Source organism: Marasmius oreades, chromosome 8, assembly GCF_018924745.1.
Source record: "Marasmius oreades isolate 03SP1 chromosome 8, whole genome shotgun sequence".
Classification (NCBI taxonomy): domain Eukaryota; kingdom Fungi; phylum Basidiomycota; class Agaricomycetes; order Agaricales; family Marasmiaceae; genus Marasmius; species Marasmius oreades.
Window position 1 is genome coordinate 3,057,272 of NC_057330.1, and position 13,383 is coordinate 3,070,654.

The window sequence follows — 13,383 nt, forward strand, 5'->3', positions numbered from 1 at the left end:
CTACTTCTCTCAATTACTATTGGTCAAGGAAGTTGACAGAAATGTCATCAAAGTGCTCCGCTTTGCATCCTTGGTGGAAGGAGACATAGCTTTAACTATCAGTCAACCATGTGTTCTTTCAACCAAGACAAACTCTATAGTTGCAGTTGGAAGTGGAGTCTGGAGAGAGCTTGGGTGTCTTTACTCCCGAGTATTAATGCCAGATGGAAGAACAAGGTGTGTTGAAGCCAATGTTAAATGTCAGTCACTAAACAGCATATAGATTTACTCTTAACACCCATGAAAACTCTGGTTTTCTCTTGTTATACTCTGATCAACTGGATGATGGACGTGTTTGGCTTTCACAGGCTTTGAGTGTCTTTTACAGACTTGGAATATCCTTGAATGAAGATCTCTCATCTTACAGTGGGTCTTTATTTTGAAGCCCTTGAACCAAGCTAATTATTTTAGAGCTCATTGTGCCATGTATCCACTTGAGTGGATCAATTGAAAATTCCAGCAACAAGCGACAGCGGCGTTCAGATGAATCACCCATATACTTCTTCCTCCATCCACTTCCTTTTTCTCTGCTAAAGGATGGTTCAGTCATGTCTACCCACACCTGGTCTTTTGATAAAAATGGACAAACATCCATCTCACACCATCATTGCCAGTACCTTGGTTTACTCACTGAGCTTAAAGTAAGGTATACAACAACCAGGACATATCATTGGCCTATCGAGACATACAAAGATGTCTGCAAATGGCAAATTGCAAGAGATTTTGAACCTGCCACCATCAACTTTGGGTGTTACCTCGAATATTATCTTATATACAATGTTCAGCCAGAGTCAGAGGCTTACCAGGCTCAAGAGCTGAACAGAGGTGACTGTTTTCATATTTTGTTTCTGCTAAAGACTGTCTTCTGATTATCCACCCCATCTTTTACATTCACCAGAACAACCTGAAGAAACATCTGGGATACCATTCACTGAAAACAGTTTGTTACAGAATGATCAACAACAATGTGAGGTTGCCTCATTTTTCCATACTATTTCAATGACCACCTCATCCATGTAGATTCACCACTATCTACAATGGCAGCATATTATGCAGAAGATGCTATGGATGTAGATTCACCAGTATTTTCCTCACAGACTGTAAACTTTTCCACTGCAAGTATGTCAGATATGGAGGTGGATTGAGAGATACATGTACTGGGGGTAGTTACTATGAGTGTCTAGAATATATCATGCCCTATACAGTTCCCCCTTGAATCTTAGTGAGTGTGCATCACATTGTCCCTGTTTGTTGCAGGGAGTGTGAGAGGACTTTCTCTCCTTATGTGTCAGGGATAAATTCAATAGACTGTTCTCATATTGCTCCCTCTGAGCATTATAATTGGATGACTAGTAAATATATTCAAATGTAAACTTCATTTTTCAGTGGTACTATAAGCAAGCCCAAGTCTTGTTCTGGAAAATCTGTTCTGTAATGATCCTGGCCTTAATGTTCACCAAATAGCCTCTTCTAACATACCCAGCATACCCAGAGGTGCCTCAAAGAATCAGTGACCTTTTTATAACAGCTCAAGCTATCCGGTGACAGGCACTGACAGCATTTCAACTTTGAAGAGATCCAAATAGAATTTGATTAAGTCAGTGGTCGACGTGTGGAGGTCGAACTCTTTTGATAGATTTTTGGAGCTTAGGCATCTCCGTTTGATAGAACTTACATGTGCATACCAGACGCCGCACAACTTGGTGTGAGTGTGAGTCAATAGTTGTTCAGGCTAGTTCCGAAAATGTTAAATACTTCACATTATAGATTATTATCTATTTATGATGTATGTATGTATACAACATAATTGTTCAAACGACGGGCAGGGTGAGATAAAGGAAGGTGGGTGATTTAGCCAGTGCGTACAACAATTAGGAAAAGAAAAGAAGGACAGAAACTTTAATAATGAAACGTCCCTCTTCCCGAAGTCGGTTATCCGCTATTTCAAGTTGTCAGTTTGACGGTTATATTCTATCCAACTGATACACACATTCTTCAATACAAGGTTTTAAAAAGTCTCTCGCTTACTGGGTGGCCCGACTTGACTGCGAAACGGAGTCTGCAGGCGTTGGGTCTTCAATTTGTTCGACGACCTGCATGCAAATACCGGCGTGGGTCAATGATCGATAACAAGTGATTATTATCCATCATACGAACCTTCGTGATGGTAATTCCGTACTCAACGTCCCTCGACGAAGTGAATGACTTGGTATTTTCTAACTCGAACACTGCCGATGATGGGGAGAACGGCTGTATTCAACAAGCCATCAATCGTCCGCTCACGACGGAAGGCCGCGGAGAAATGAACTCACCCCACTATGAGATTGACCCCCAAATCGAGAAGTCTAAAAATTCGTCAGGAACGCGTAGGACCGACAAAGAAAAGTAGAAAAAAAAAACCTGACGACGAGTGTCTCGAGTTGTGATTCCAGTGTCCAAGACGCGATTCTGGTGTCCCGTAGAGGGGTCTTTTTGGCCAGAAAGGGCTTGAAGGGTGGTTCGCGAGTTGAGTGTGGACAAGAGACAGTTGGTGTATAATTTGGACAGAACGAGGTCCCAGATGAAGTTCCTGTAGTTGATGAATTAGCGACTATGAGCGACGTGGGTTCACGGGTAGATCCCCATACAAAGCAGTACGCTAAAATCAGACGATATGAGCCAATTATCGAATGACGGCAAGAACCAATCAACTCACTTCTAATGCCATGAAGAAAACTACATCTCCAATCGCGCAAACGGCTCTGTATATTCATCGATTCGTCCTTTTCTCTTCTCTGAAGAAGTGGATTTTCACGCACGTTATCATTCCCGTCTGGACTGTGGCTAGATGCGGAGATAGACATTAGATAGAGATTTTGGCATAATTGGATCGATCGACTTACTTCTGATGATCTTGTCAATAACAGAGTCCGTGGCAACGAATCCCGTCTTTCTCCCGGACTAAATGCGAAGTGGCGTGAGTGATACGAACCGTTGAATAAAGTTGTGGCGTTTTAGACATACCAAACTACGAACGAGCGTGGCGGTTATGATAACATCGGCAACACATGAGGTCAAGAACCAGACCAGCGCTGGAGTATGTAGCTCAGGCTTGCGAGCAAAAGTCTTGACCACTCCGACCATAACCCCCGTCCATATTCCTCCACCTGAGAGGATCGCAATACCATCGAAGCCCGAGGGATAAGGTCAGAGAAACAACGAGACTTACCACATGATGCAAGAGCGAGAATAACGACGATAAGAGGAATCCACCAATTCCCGGTGATTCTCTGTATCCTCCAGGCGAAGAAACATTGAATCGGGCACGCAATCAATGCCATGATGATCGGTTCTGGAAAACGAGGGTGAGGGCGTGAGTTTCTTCTTCTTTCCTGACATGTGATTCAAGGCTCAGACACCGACCGGTCATAAAGACTAACGGATTAGAAAGCATTAGACTGAGTTGTCCATGCACATGTTGGTAATTTACTCACGGGTTGGGAAATTTGCCACAGCCCCTTGGGATCCTGATGGACGTCAATTGCGGCGTTAACTTGCGGATGTTCTACCTGTAGTGGCCAAGATGTACGCACCAAATCCTGCTATCAAAGACTCATACATCATCGCCATGTCGAATGCGGAGTTTGCTGTGGACAGGATGAAAAGATACGCGACCTGGGTAGTCGTGGAATGTCATGAGTTCACAGATTCGGGATCAGAAATTTGTGGAGGGAAAACTAACAAGTATCTTCAGCAATAACGAATCGCTGGTAAAACGAGACAGCCCGTAAGCGATTGTTCTTCATTGTCGAAACGCAAGAGTCGTACTTTGGAAAGTTCTGATAGTAGAACAGGACCTACGGTCGCCGTCGTATAAGTAAACGTACAAGACCCTAAAGCAATGAATATACGCGCCTGTACGATCATAATCTATCATTCCGTCAGTCCCGGCTAACAATACAGAATTATCGTCACCCGTACCCCGTACAATATCATGTTAAGAAAGACCCCAATCAACATAGGGCCGAACCTTGGGCGCATCGTCAACGAACACAAGAGTGAGTGGCAGCCTGAAAAACATACTTGAGGGAAATATCAATCGTGGGCGCCATGGCTGAAGTTGAAAGCGGAGGGTGTGACAGTGGGGGGGAACCGACAAAAAGTATTGGGAGAGCTTCTTAATTATAAGGCCACAGTAAACGTAAGGAACTTGTCACGGGCGGAAAGATAGCTCCATCAGCAGCCATCAGAGCGAAATGTTAATATAGCGCATGGTGCTAGTATGCTGCTATGTTCAGTCCAAACTTGTCTTTGTTTTCCACGACGTTGCAGGTCCAGGAAAGCATCCCAGCGCGAGATGGCCCTGAAACCCGTAGCTATAAGTGAGCCCAGCCATAATAGTCTCAAAACTTATGCCATACAAGTTCTCAGCAATAGTAGACTCACTTTTCAATTCGTTGGACTGTTACTTATGGTACTACGGAGGGCGCCACTTGTTGCCGGTGAATACATAGAAATAAATAGCATCCGTTGTTGGAGAACTCGCCACCGTCGAAGCTGAGAACTGATGAATTGATTGCCGATGTATTCGTGCGAGCCAAACATTTTTACCGAACTGAGACTCGCCCTGGAAGAAAAAACACCGATAAGTCGCAACAGGGTATGTATACAAATATAGCTGACAGACCAACGAGGTAGTACATCACAATGGTGTTGTCCTCAGTACCTTCAATTTTGAGTACATATGCTCGCGAGCCGAATAACGGGTTAATAGCCCATCCCCACTGGCTTTTGCGGTAATGCGACCAGTTTCTGACTCCTAGACAAGTCCCGAAACTGAGTACATGCGAGGTTCCTCCGTGAATATTTATCTAGAACTTGGCACGTATTGTCAAAAACTTATGATTGTGAAATGGCACGTATCGACGAGATACTGTCACAAAAACCTGTAATGAGCGAGTAGGTAAGTTCAAAGCTTTATGACCAAGGACTGAGGGCAGAGCGGGAGTGTTCCTAATCACCGCCATGGTTCCCGTCTGTAATACCGGAATCACATTGTTACCTATTCTATACCCTGAATCTGTACCTGAGTCAATAATGTCTTGAAGGTGAAGTACGACGGTACGCACGAATAAAATATCTAGGTCTATCGCTGGTCTATGGCCTAGTTTGTTCTATACCTTTTCCGCTGTGAGACGATCCTGAACTTCGACGTCCTTCTGTTGCAGCCCGTCTTCATCAGCATTCTTCAGATTTGTCGTGCCTGATGAGTCTCCTGCTTCAGCGTCCCCTCTGGAATCCACAACCCCCTTCCTAAACTCCAAACCGCCTTCATACCCGAACCAAGTATGTCGCCGGCAATGGGGCCCTCTCAGTAACAACACAAATAATGCACATCCTGCCAAAGCAAGCTGCAGCCCAGCGCCAGCTCTCCAGCCATGTTCAAGGAAGACTTTTGTTCCGACGGAGGATCCCATCACTTGCCCAGAGAAAAGCTGGCATATGCGTCGAGTTAGTATAAAACAAAAGAAGAGGTACATGGAACCCGCGTACACCGACAATGTTCACTGCATTCAATCGCGACCGGGCTTCCGGCGCAATACTGATGATGGTGTGTGAGTAAAGTTCGTACGCAAGGAAAGTCACTTTCACCTGAAAAGATTCGTCGACAAGGAAGTCGAGACAGTTTGCCGGAACAAGTCGATACCAATAATGGCAAGGATCACTGCAGATATGTGTATCCCTCCACCGATGAGCTGGACAGCTGCGAAGACGAAGACACCGATGGTCCCGACGAGAGTGGAGTACCATGGAACCAGCTTATCAATCAGTCGGCCGATTATAGGACCCATCGCGACACCGCATATCCCTATCAAACCGAAAAGGCCGATACCAAGACTGCATAGTTCGATATCAGATCAATGAAAAGAGAACATCGAATACGAAAGACAACTCGCGTCGAATAGTTGTACGGATCCCCTCCTAGAAGAAAAGTCAAAGTGACCCAGAAACTGGAAAGCAATCCATAAGAAGCGAAATTGATGAGGACGGCTTGAACCAGTATCGGCTCCGTGACGAGATATTTGGCCATCGAAAATAGAATTTCCCAATACGTGAGGTGTTTGTTCTTTGCCGGAAAGTCTGGAAGGAGGAGATAGGTGCCGAAAAGTACAAGGGTTTGGACGGCAATCGCGAAATAGTAGACTACCCGCCATGTCACGTATTGAGCGATGATCCCGGACATGACGCGGGCGATGAGTACACCTAGAAGTAGTCCAGCGAAGACGATGGAGATCGCGGAAGCTCGTTTTTCGGGTAGGGCTAGATCGGCCGCTAGTGTTATGAGGAGTGGGGATACAACACTGGCCACACCGATAAGGAACGATAGCGCGATGAATACTTCGACCTGAGTGGTCACAGCAAGACCAATGGTGAGGCTGGTTGATAAAATGACCAAGATTAGAATCAGCTGCCGTCGCCGTACGAGGTCACCGAGAGGAGAAATAAAAAGAAGCCCCGTAGCGTAACTGTTCGAGGCTTTCGTTAGTAATCAGAAAACTTTGAGTATCGAGAATTGGACTTGCCCTGCTTGAACGAGAATAGGAATCCTATCGCGGAAGATGAACGAAAAGAAAAGAAAACAGAGAGCTAGTCCAACGCACTCTGAGATTCTTGAGTATGACACCTCGAAAGACTGGGCAAGGTCAACTGCATCGCCCCGTTAGAACAGAGCAACATTCTACAAGCTGTTCAAGCGTACTGAGAATCGGCTGACAGTAATACAAATTGGCGACAACTTTCAAAAAAGAGAAAGGATTCAGTTCAACTAATCCACAAAGAGAGACAATGAACGCACTAAAGGTACTGGTGAACCCAAATACCACCTGTAACGCGATCCCAAAATGAAATGGTCGTTTAGGGTCATATCGCAATCGCTTTGGGATGGGTATGAAACCGAAGTCCCTCGTGTTCTGGTGTTCTGTGCGAGTTTCCTCCACCAGCGTCGTCTCAGTTGGCTGAACGACCGACATGATGATGGAGGAGAGAGAAAGACGGGAACTGGGCGGGAGGCCAAGATCCGTATAGAAGCAGAAATAGCTGCGCGGGGATCATTGTTGGATGTCCGTCCCATCAGAAGCCTACAATATGTCTGGTGCTGCGAGTTGAATATGACGCCAATGAAGGCTGGATGCTTCTCGGATGAGTTGCACTGAAGCGTAACATTGAGTTTACATCAGTCAACTTCGTAATTTATTCTGGTCGCGGAAACATCAGTATCAATGTATTCCATACCACTGAGAGTGGAATCAAGGCTTACGAAAACTAAAATGGCTTTGAATGGGTAAAGTGATACAATTTTTTCGTTAGAGAGGGCCGTCGCATCTTTATCGCGCAAAACAAACTTGAATGCAGCAGTCGTCGTTCTTTGGGATTGAGATGTCGGTGTCGGTTACTTCCGCGCAATGAAATTGTGATCTTCCTCACGTTCTTCGCGTCGTGTCTTCCACAAATGTGATGCTGTTACTAGGTGGGTTAATACAGTACTGAGTCCTCGTCGCGTTCTGCTGGGAGGTTCATCATGACGCCTGGAATAAGGAATATACACCTGAGCTTACCTTGAGAAACGCTCTCACACTGAGCCCTAAAAATCCTTTCGCTCCATCCGACCGTCTGGAGACCGCAAGCAAGAACTGGGCTGGCTTCCGTCGATGGGAGTAAGAGGTTTGTTGAGCACGTGGTAAATGACGGAACCGAGGACCAGTCAATAATTTGTCGCGAATTTGACAAAAATCCATAAAAGGCAGTTCTGGGAACATTTTCTTATTTATTGCCTTACAATCTTCCGAGATGGGCTTCTCGGCATCCTTTTGTCTCCAAATTGCCTTCAAAAAGGTATTCTAAGCCGACACCCCTTATATGGTAACTTTGCGACACAAATTGCATGCAGATACTTAAAAGGAACGCTTCTTCATCTTCCGCAAACAGCTCCGACCGATGGCCTCTTTTTATTGCCGGGATGTAAAACAAAACATTTGGAGAGTCTATGAAAATGTACTCGGCTTTTTCGGCGTCACAAGCAGGCACAGAGGAAGAAAGATAAGTACTTTACTCTCGGAATGTAGTAAACAGCTACTCAGAACTTACATATGCTAGCTGAGGATAGAACGTCTTTGCGCCTTCAACGTATGCTGCTATAGCACTGAGTATGGCCTCGGTATGGCCAGACAAAGGAGCATAAGGACGCTAAGTAAAGACGTAGTGCGACTGAAAAATCCCAATCACCAACCATAACCACCGAAACCGCCATTGTCAAGTCGGATCCAGAGAAGAATCAAAACCTCCAACATTGAGTCGTCATTGACCGAATACGACTGGACTCTGGAGTCTAAATCACTTGTCGTCAGAACAGGGAAAAAATCCATGAAGTAAACCCAACTGACCAAGTCCATTTTGGAAAACAGCGTCATCCCGATCGACGACTCGATAGTAAAGAACATATAATTTCCACACGAATCACATATCTTCCCAGTCCTGATCACCGTGACTTTAGCCGTGGATTTGTCTCGAGGAAACGCTTTGGTCTAAGGAAACGGATTAGGGAATAAGGGTCACCATACAGCTTAACGCAACGCACAGAAACGATGGGACATCACCAAGGATGTTTTCAATCAAGTGATCGCTGGTTGCGAATGAAAACAACATATAAGAGGCCGGTACAAGATGGATAACTTTCAAGGATCACCACTGGCGCATGGGGAACTAGTAGGCAAGTTTGCGAAAGGCGTTCCCTGAGGACGCCGACTCGAAAAGCTTCCAACGCCCTCGACGGACTAGTTCACTTCCCGCGCATCTGACCTAGTTTTCTGATCTCGGAAGGCTGAATATGAATTTCATAAGTGTTGATCCGATGTACAGCAATCAATAAATATACCCTGGGCTGTGAAAAAAAAATTATAAAGTTCATCCAAATGCCTCAAACTCCCAGTCATCCATATCAACTTCGCTGTTGACATCAAATAGCTGGTTATAGCACGGCTGTCCCTGTGTACTGAAGTGCTTATACGGATTGGTAGGATCAAGTTTTTGTCCGCACTTGTAACAAAAGTGGACTTTGCATTTGGTGCAGGTCATCTAGAGTAAGAGAAAGTGGACAAACGTAACGATGAACATTAGCGACCGAGGTAAAGATAGAGGGAACCCACATGATTACACCCGAGGCTCTTCTCCACCTTAACACCGCATCCAGCACAAGCAGTCGTCGAAGACTCCAGCCACTTCTTGTTCGCCTGTTCGTCGTGATAATTGTCAACCAACCGGACGATATTTTTCTTCCCATACCGACGTTCCATTGTCGTACGTGTCAGGGAATTTTCTGGTGAAGCAAGGTACTCGAGGACCAGGGTTTCAGAGGCGACTATAGGGCAGGCAGAAATCGGACCGTGCCTAAAGAGAATATAGAGAAACTAGTCAGAAAGGATCCTACGGAGACACGAAATATTCCACACACCAAGTTCTTTTACAAAACGCACAAAATGAATAGGAACACTCCGTACACGTTCGGAGTCTATCCCACCCAGAATCTTCTTGACCCTCGACAACTCTAGGCTTCCGTACGGGTTTTTGACAGAACGACATCGGACAATGTATCATCGTCGGATCTTTCTCCACCGCAGCTTTTTCTTTCAACCACCTCCATCGTTCGAGTTCTTCCTCTCCACCGCTGACGACTCTGGCAACTTCTTCTTCAGTTGCGTCTTGACCGTGTTTGACGCATTCTGGATCTGGACATCGGACACGCTCGATGTCGCCTTCTCGGATACAGAGACCCCAAAAGTCTTGTAGACATTTTCGGCAGAAGATGTGGCCGCAGGCGAGCTGGAGGCATTTGGAACCTTTGAAGTTTTCGAGGCAGATAGAGCATGGATAGGATGTTTGATTGAAGGTGTTGGATGTAGATCGGGCTTGGTGATCTTCCAGGAGAGATGCCAGGTTTCGTGGTGAGGGGTGATGGATACTACGGTTCGAAAAGATGCGATCAGTTTGGCGAAGGAAAGATTGGATGTAAAGGGTAGATGGAGATGGGTGGCGTACGGGCTATGCACGTACCGTATCGAATCTTCATTGATCATGCCCACATCTTCGAGGAACTCTCCACTATGAAGATACTGAATCCAGGCGTATAAGACTCCTTGACCCTCTTCCTCCGACCACATATCCATCATCTGCTTCTGTAACTGCGCATAATGACCCCCCTGCAGCCATAGGTGTGTCGCCCTGATAGACAGTAAAGACGGTGCCTCTCGGATAGGATATGTCGGAGGTAACACAATGTGTAATAACAGTGGTGGTAGCGTGGATAGAGATAGCGAGACCGCCTCCTCTCTATTTGTTCCTTTATTATCGGTGACTCCTTCTTCTGTCATGGAATCGTTTAAAATGTGAACCGTTCTAGCTTCCGGGAATTCCACAGGTAATTCGAGTTTGAATGAGCCACTTTCGTCGAGGCTTTGCGAGATATAATCAGGGTAGATGGACTATGAGCCGTAAACTATTTGTCACTACAACGATGAAAGAAAGATAAAATTCAATAGCGTACTTCTATAACCTCCCATTCCTCTTTCTGCATCGTTATCATAAGTTGGTCAAGCACTACTTGACCGAGGCTCGAGAGCTTGGCAGATCCTTCAACAATGTATCGAAGTGACCGGTAGAAATAAATGAAGGTATATCATGTCAGATAAACGACCGGAAAACGTTGTCAATGACTCGATGAAAGAGTCGAAGACCGAAGGCAGCATTACCCATTGTCCGAGAAAGCACTGTTCGGAACGGAGCCGCCGGAGGCCGAGCATCTGAGTTTGAAATCTGGCCACGAGGCTAGCCACGTTACTTACGCTCAACACCAGGTCAATCTCACGTATCGCGGGCGATTCTAACAGGCGACGAACACAACTCAGATAGAAAAGTGTCCTACTAGATGGTGCGTAATACTGACTCGATCCATTATATTATAGAGGCGCGAGCTCCGATGACCACGAATTGCTGTACGGCGCTTCTCGTGCTATAGCTCATGCATCTGCATCATGCCTCCATCTCATCCGAGATGGATGGGGATTATGTACTGCCGGTTGATGAAACCACCGCACTGATAGAAAAATGATGTACTTTGGGAGTCAAAACATCCGCAACAAAACGCGTTTACCCATCATTCCCTTCCCACTCGCCTTCCTCACGACGCCATGGGCTTCAATACGCTTTCTGTGTACGCGAATCGTCTTTGTCTACGACACTCGGCTGATCCACTTCTCTATATCTACTCCTAGGCTCGGGATATTGGTAAGTTGTCTCTCGATACTATCGAGGAGTCCCGACTCGATATAATTGCAAGATTTTTACCTCGCTCGTTCACTGGGCGCTGTTTGGTATCCTCACCGTCCAAATTTGTGAGACGCAGGTCTCTCATCAACTACTGTGTACCATTTCTCATCAAATGTCCCTTGCAGTCCTATATCACAAATCATTTTCCCGAGACAAGCTCGCGATCAGAGCTATCTCCTATTCAATCTATATCATGGAGGCATTTCAAACGGCTTGGGTGGCTAGGAAACTGTACTTAGTTTGTGGAAGTGGCTTTGGGAACTGGCTTTCTCTTGTCATCAGGGTTGGTACAGTGGACTGGGGGAACGAGGCTTTTGTTGTCACAACTGGACTTGGTGAGCTGAAACTTTCATTTTCTCTCCCTGTTGAATGTTTATGAAGTTCGGTAGTTGGGCTACTATGTCAATGCTTTTCAGCTTGGAGAATATGGGTCCTGTCCAGGTCGAAGGTCATGACAGTTTCAGTCCTCATAGTTGGTCATTCTCAAGACACCTCTTGGAACATTCGCTACTTATTTGTCGCTCCTTTAGCTATCTCTGCTAAGCACAGCAGCGACATTCGCCGGAGGCGCACGTCTACTAGGGGACATATTCAATTCCAATTCATTCCTGGTCAGGGACGTCAACACGATTGTAAGCTCAGAGTCGTTTTTGAATCCTCATTAGTTCTCGAATCTTCATGCATGGCAGTTATGGGCCGCAAGCTCGGCTCTCTGCGACACCACAATCACGATTTTCATGGGAGTGATCGTAAGTGCATACCCCTACGTATCGAAAAACAATCCTCAGTTTTGTTTTCAGCTTAAACGATCGAAAATAAGGGTACAACAGGGCACTAGGACGCTCATAACCAAGATACTGTGGTTAATCGTGACGACGGGAGCATTAACCAGTAAGTTTCCATGTTCAAGTGCCATCTGACCTGAATGTGGCCTCCTTGCAGCGCTTATGGCAGCATGCGCTTTGGTTTTTTTCGTGGTTTTCCCGGCGCTCGGCGCCCTATACCTGTATATGATCATCATTCTGATAGGAAAAGTGGAGGCTGTTAGCTACCTCGCTGTTCTAAATTCCAGGGTTCGGCCTGGGAGCAGTAGAGACGATACTCATACGCCATACTCCGCCTTTGCTGTAGCATCCGCTGGATTTGAGCCGGAGTGTAACTCAGTCTCTTTGTCACGGCGCTCCATACAAGTACACGTTCAGCGGCAAGTGGAACTGCCACTTCCGGTCTTTACAACGTCCAAGTTCCGGGAAGGAAGTACGTTCCCGAAGGATGATACAAATACGCAGGCGCTCGAGGCTTGATCAAAAGCCCGACTCAGGGCGTGTTCATCAACTTGCTCGCCTTCCTTGTTGTCTGGCGTTGGACCTCTACTACTGGAGGTTCTACGTGCAACAGTGTTCTTTCCGCACCAAAGTGAATAAATAATTAATTGGTATTCACAAAGATATCCAGTTTGAAACAGGACAAAGCTCGTCGTTCGGACCATGTTTCTATCCATGTACAAAAATTCTTTACCATCTTCCTTTCCGTCTCGCCCATCACAAGCCGCATAGTATCGATATCTCAATTATGTAGTACTGCGCTACCGAGAAGTTCTTGAATCTTTCGTAAATACTAGGTCCTTATGATTATTACAGTGGTCAAGCACTACTTACTCGACTCGGAGGCTCGGGAGCTTGGCAGATCTTTGAACAATGAATCGAGGTGACCGGTGAAGTGACATCATTAATATTCATGAACCTGGTAAGATATCAAATGACTGTCGCAAGGCGTGCGTTTGGTTTCAATGCCCGTCGTCCGAGAAGCACAGTGTGGAACGGGCGGTCCGGGAGGGGATCTCCATCATGCCGCGCCACAACTGAGTTTGAAATAACGGCTAGAATAGGCAGCGTTCCAACGTTCAAACACGACCCGCATTCAACGTCAACATCAGCATCAGGTATTCTTGGATCGTGGGCCATCCTGAATAGGCGACGAACAGGA

At 46.0% G+C, this 13,383-nt stretch overlaps 5 protein-coding genes across 5 annotated transcripts; 2 read left to right on the plus strand and 3 right to left on the minus strand.

The window, feature by feature from the left end:
• Window positions 1–587: 587 nt before the first annotated feature.
• On the plus strand, window positions 588–1,184 carry E1B28_012892 (uncharacterized protein; the record flags this gene model as incomplete). The annotated part of the gene is made up of 3 exons (XM_043158047.1): window positions 588–864; window positions 938–1,006; window positions 1,060–1,184. 3 exons carry the CDS (start codon window positions 588–590, stop codon window positions 1,182–1,184), a joined length of 471 nt encoding a protein of 156 aa, XP_043005418.1.
• An 879-nt stretch (window positions 1,185–2,063) lies between these two features.
• E1B28_012893 (uncharacterized protein) lies at window positions 2,064–3,359 on the minus strand (the record flags this gene model as incomplete). The annotated part of the gene is made up of 10 exons (XM_043158048.1): window positions 2,064–2,132; window positions 2,197–2,289; window positions 2,352–2,384; window positions 2,440–2,608; window positions 2,667–2,677; window positions 2,735–2,780; window positions 2,838–2,862; window positions 2,922–2,979; window positions 3,043–3,185; window positions 3,248–3,359. The coding sequence occupies 10 exons, from the start codon at window positions 3,357–3,359 to the stop codon at window positions 2,064–2,066; spliced, it is 759 nt and encodes a 252-aa protein (XP_043005419.1).
• A 1,833-nt stretch (window positions 3,360–5,192) lies between these two features.
• Window positions 5,193–7,049, minus strand: E1B28_012894 (uncharacterized protein; the record flags this gene model as incomplete). Its single annotated transcript, XM_043158049.1, has 8 exons — window positions 5,193–5,513; window positions 5,572–5,620; window positions 5,671–5,916; window positions 5,976–6,545; window positions 6,603–6,626; window positions 6,681–6,726; window positions 6,779–6,814; window positions 6,875–7,049. The coding sequence occupies 8 exons, from the start codon at window positions 7,047–7,049 to the stop codon at window positions 5,193–5,195; spliced, it is 1,467 nt and encodes a 488-aa protein (XP_043005420.1).
• A 1,841-nt stretch (window positions 7,050–8,890) lies between these two features.
• Window positions 8,891–10,808, minus strand: E1B28_012895 (uncharacterized protein). The gene is made up of 5 exons (XM_043158050.1): window positions 10,616–10,808; window positions 10,126–10,553; window positions 9,527–10,033; window positions 9,222–9,462; window positions 8,891–9,150 (listed from the first exon to the last, which is right to left on the minus strand). Exons 1-5 carry the CDS (start codon window positions 10,652–10,654, stop codon window positions 8,980–8,982), a joined length of 1,386 nt encoding a protein of 461 aa, XP_043005421.1. The 5' UTR covers window positions 10,655–10,808; the 3' UTR covers window positions 8,891–8,979.
• Window positions 10,809–10,920: 112 nt separating this feature from the next.
• E1B28_012896 (uncharacterized protein) lies at window positions 10,921–12,808 on the plus strand. Its single transcript, XM_043158051.1, has 9 exons — window positions 10,921–11,281; window positions 11,343–11,355; window positions 11,408–11,462; window positions 11,523–11,732; window positions 11,787–11,869; window positions 11,928–12,029; window positions 12,087–12,146; window positions 12,198–12,288; window positions 12,340–12,808. Exons 1-9 carry the CDS (start codon window positions 11,259–11,261, stop codon window positions 12,699–12,701), a joined length of 999 nt encoding a protein of 332 aa, XP_043005422.1. The 5' UTR covers window positions 10,921–11,258; the 3' UTR covers window positions 12,702–12,808.
• The last annotated feature ends 575 nt before the right edge of the window (window positions 12,809–13,383 follow it).